This window comes from Brassica oleracea, unplaced genomic scaffold (genome assembly GCF_000695525.1).
Source record: "Brassica oleracea var. oleracea cultivar TO1000 unplaced genomic scaffold, BOL UnpScaffold01029, whole genome shotgun sequence".
Taxonomy (NCBI): domain Eukaryota; kingdom Viridiplantae; phylum Streptophyta; class Magnoliopsida; order Brassicales; family Brassicaceae; genus Brassica; species Brassica oleracea.
The window spans coordinates 31,783-35,665 of record NW_013617603.1 but is presented as its reverse complement, the minus strand read 5'-3'; the positions used below and the strand labels follow the sequence as shown (position 1 = coordinate 35,665).

At 36.1% G+C, this 3,883-nt stretch overlaps 1 protein-coding gene across 1 annotated transcript; it reads left to right on the top strand.

Moving 5' to 3' along the window:
• The first annotated feature begins 1,529 nt into the window (after positions 1-1,529).
• Positions 1,530-3,399, top strand: LOC106320708. Its single transcript, XM_013759078.1, has 4 exons — positions 1,530-2,188; positions 2,369-2,574; positions 2,662-2,821; positions 2,917-3,399. Exons 2-4 carry the CDS (start codon positions 2,507-2,509, stop codon positions 3,079-3,081), a joined length of 393 nt encoding a protein of 130 aa, XP_013614532.1. The 5' UTR covers positions 1,530-2,188; positions 2,369-2,506; the 3' UTR covers positions 3,082-3,399.
• Positions 3,400-3,883: the final 484 nt, after the last annotated feature.

Sequence of the window (3,883 nt, the reverse complement as noted above, 5' to 3'; positions counted from 1 at the left end):
CGTCGGAATGTCCGTCAGAATACCGCTGTTTTCTTGTAGTGAAAGGGTGGTCCAAAATAAAAATCACATGTGAATTGAGTCATGACTTCTGTTTTAATAGTATAGACTAGGTGATAACGTGCGCCCTGCGTAGGGTGAGAAAACTTAAAGAAATTATAATTTTGAATATATAGATATTAGAAAGGTAAAAATCATAGACACAAATATTACATATTATTCATGTCAAGGGATTTAAAGAAATTGTGGATATGCAAATAAAGTAAGCTTCGAAGAGTTTTAAAACTTGTGTTATTTGTTTTGTGTGATTGAAGTATAGTTAGTGAAAGTGAATCAATAAGAGTAAGCAAAAATTTATATAAAATTAATGAAGTCCGCCATTGGTGTGTTCCAAGTGTACTTCTGGTTTTGTTAATGATGATTCGGAAAGAGTGATGTGGTGAGAAGATGTGTTGAAGACACTGCGTATTTATATACGTAATGTTGTATGTTTAGGGTTTTAATGATTAAAACAAATCGCCAAAATTATAGTAAATATTTACTAATTAATATCCCCAAACTTGCGGTACAATTTACTTTAAAACTTGTCTTAACACATGTTATGCTAAGAAACACAGCTCTCACATTATGCAAAATTTGGATCTCGAATTGTATATGGAAACATGTTTCTCAGCGACTATAATTGAGAAAAATTACTTGATGGTTTTAAAAAATAAATTAGTGAAGATTATGAATTGATTCCAAACTTGACTCCAAAATTTAAGATCTGAGTGATACATTTGTAAAATCAATCAATGAATTGAATACATATTTTTCATGGAAAGAAAGACATAATCAAAGATTTTGCATTGTTTACGGAAATTTAATGTATTTTCTTAAAGTACTGTCGATTTTAATTGCTATTCTAAGTGAGACTAATAATTTTGAACATATATGTAGTTTCAAATATTGCATAGTTTTATGATTGGTCGAAATATCCAAAAATTAAATAATTTCAATGTAGTATTTTGTAGTAGGTACATAACTCTTTCATTAATTTATAAAACCGTTATCAAAACTATAACAGCTCCTAATTTTAAGCTATCACTTTAACTAATATGATATCAATCTTTTCATAACGCCTCCTATTTTTAAGCTATCACATTTTCTATTAAGATATCAATCTTACAAATAAATTTTTACTTAAATAATGCATGGAACATTCTGTCCCTATATAAATATACTAATATTTCTTTTATTATACTACAATCTTAATCGTATATTTTTCAACCGTTACAAATCTAAAAATCAAATCGCAAGTAACCAAATAAATAAAGATATTAAAACTCAAAGGAATCAAAACTATACTAAAAGCAGGATATCAGGGTCTATGGAGGTGTCCACGTCGGATGGTAAAATCGGCCAATCAGAAGAGTCGTTTTTGACATGTCAGCACGACCTTAGACATTTGAGCTTCGCTACTTTTTTTTACCCCCAAATGTTGATATAATCGGCCCATGAAGCCCATTTCGTTACTCTTCGCCTTCTTAGTTTCACTTTTCACTATCTGAAATCTGAAAAGGAGAGATTCGACGATGCCTTTTGCTCTTCCCCTTTTTCTTTCCGTTTCACGATCTATCAATCAATACATCCTTCACTTCCTTTCTCTATTTACTCTCATCTATGGATTCTCTTAGCTTTTAGCGTTCTGATTTCATTTATATAACTCTTAATCGAGTTTTCTTTCGATCAGGTTCGAACAGAAAACAATCCTAAAAGAACGCTATTCTATCTCGAAGGATTCCGATGGGATCTAAACGCAGCGATGGAGCAAAACCTTGCCGTCGCCGGCTCAACCTCCGTCTGAGAACCAGAGAACCACAGCGAAGGAACAAAGGAGAAACGAGGAGATCGCGAGATTCATAGAACTTTCTCATGGATCGTCGTCTGTGGCCGACGCAACAAAGTACCTCAGCGACAACAATTGGAGCCTAGAGCACGCCGCCCGCGCTTTCTGTGAACACCGCTATGATAAACCTGAGAAGAAGTCGAAGCCGGTGCCGTTATCACACGACGGTGGTCATACTGAGCCGTGGTATCTGCACGGGTTCTCAGGGAATGCAGGATCAGCCAATGCATGACGTCTTGAGTAAAGTGCCGCTGTTCGTAGTACCTCGACAAATGTCAGAATCGGGAGCCCTCCTTCTGCTAGGTCATCATTTCTTCATTTACGGTTTAGCGTATCTTTTTGTTCTTGATTTAGGGTTTAACGTGTCTTTGTGTGTTCTTGATCTAGGGTTTAGCGTACATTAGTGTTCTTGATTTAGGTTTTAGCGTAGCTCCGTGTTCTTGGTTTACTTAGGGTTTAGCGTATCTTTGTGTTATTTGCTAGGGAGCTGCTGAATTCGCTGAAGCAAGATGAACTCATTGATATATTCGTCGATGCGGCTGATGGAGTAGTTTCTCGAGACGTTGCAACCATTTACCTACAGCCAGCAATTGGAATATAGACCAAGCCTTCTCCTGTCTCATGGAAGATGATAAAACAACGCCGGTTCAGGAGGATTCACAAGAATTTGAAACCGGGAGCTCTTTTAGGTAAACCACTGAACGTTGGTTTCTAGAGTATTATATATCTCTCTCCTTTTCTTTCAGGATCGCTAATATGGGTTTGATTGAGAACAGAGATCCGCCTCTCCCATCGATGGGATCATTACCTTCACAATCACAGTTTGATAATTCATATGTTTCAAGTGGCCCCACGGAGACACAAAAGTCACTTAAAGAGGGTGGTGAAGGAGACTTTACAGTGGCTATTCCTGGCATGGCGTCATCTCAAGTGGATGTATGTAACCCTTCTCTTCCTCTTTTCTTAGCTTTACATAAGGTGTTTGCTTTTCTATTTTCACTTGTGAATATTTTGTTGACTTCACTTTATAGGAGAAGGCTGTAGAGGAAGGTTCAAGCGCGGAAACAGTCCATGATCCTTTTGCTAACCGAGACAGGAGGACAACTGTGGAGACTCACTCAAACTGCGCCAAGTACTGTTATGATATCTATCAGATTGGCAGATGGGATTGGGACAACGCTGGAACTTCCTTTTAGATCAAACCAAACCATAAGAGACATCCGCAATGCCATTGACCAGCGATATCCAGATAACGACAGGGGCTACGTTTTGCAATCGGGGGATGGAGTAGACTACATGGATTGGAATGTAACTGTATACAGAGTTTGTACTTATGGTAAAGTTCTCTTCCAGACCAACCCCTAGCCTTTGTTTTGGTACAGTTTCCACTGACTGATGAAACAGAGAAAGAGAGAGATAGAAAGAGGATTCATATAGACGTTGAAAAGGATTCTTGCTTTCTATAGGATTAAAAAATAGAACAGAGAAGCAACAAAGTTAAAACATAGCAGCTTCTTACTTCTGCTTTTCCTCTGTTTCTTCAAACGTGAATATTCGTTATCCTGCTGGAAATTACAATCTTAAAACTAAAACCATAAACTCTTTTGTTTCAGAAATATATGTGTTTTTAGAAAGTTTGTGCCAAAAGATACATATTTCAAGTTTTCTAGGCATTTTAATTAGCTAATAATAATATAAAAAATAGAGCAAAGAAGCTTTGATTTTGTATCGTATGAAACAAAATTAAAACATAGCAGCTTCTTACTTTTGCTTTTCCTCTGTTTCTTCAAACGTGAATATTCGTTATCCTGCTGGAAATTACAACCTTAAAACTAAAACCATAAACTCTTTTGTTTCAGAAATATATGTGTTTTTAGAAAGTTTGTGCCAAAAGATACATATTTCAAGTTTTCTAGGCATTTCAATTAGCTAATAATAATATACTAGAGAGCTTGATCCGCGCGGCCATTCTGATATTGGTTCTTACGTTTTTATACA

Bases quoted from the DNA above. Each gene is read 5' to 3' on its own strand.
- LOC106320708 (XM_013759078.1), top strand. From the start codon at position 2,507: ATGGAAGATGATAAAACAACGCCGGTTCAGGAGGATTCACAAGAATTT. The intron at 2,575-2,661 runs GTAAACCACTGA...GATTGAGAACAG, and splicing joins GAAACCGGGAGCTCTTTTAG to AGATCCGCCTCTCCCATCGA. The intron at 2,822-2,916 runs GTATGTAACCCT...TTCACTTTATAG, and splicing joins TGGCGTCATCTCAAGTGGAT to GAGAAGGCTGTAGAGGAAGG.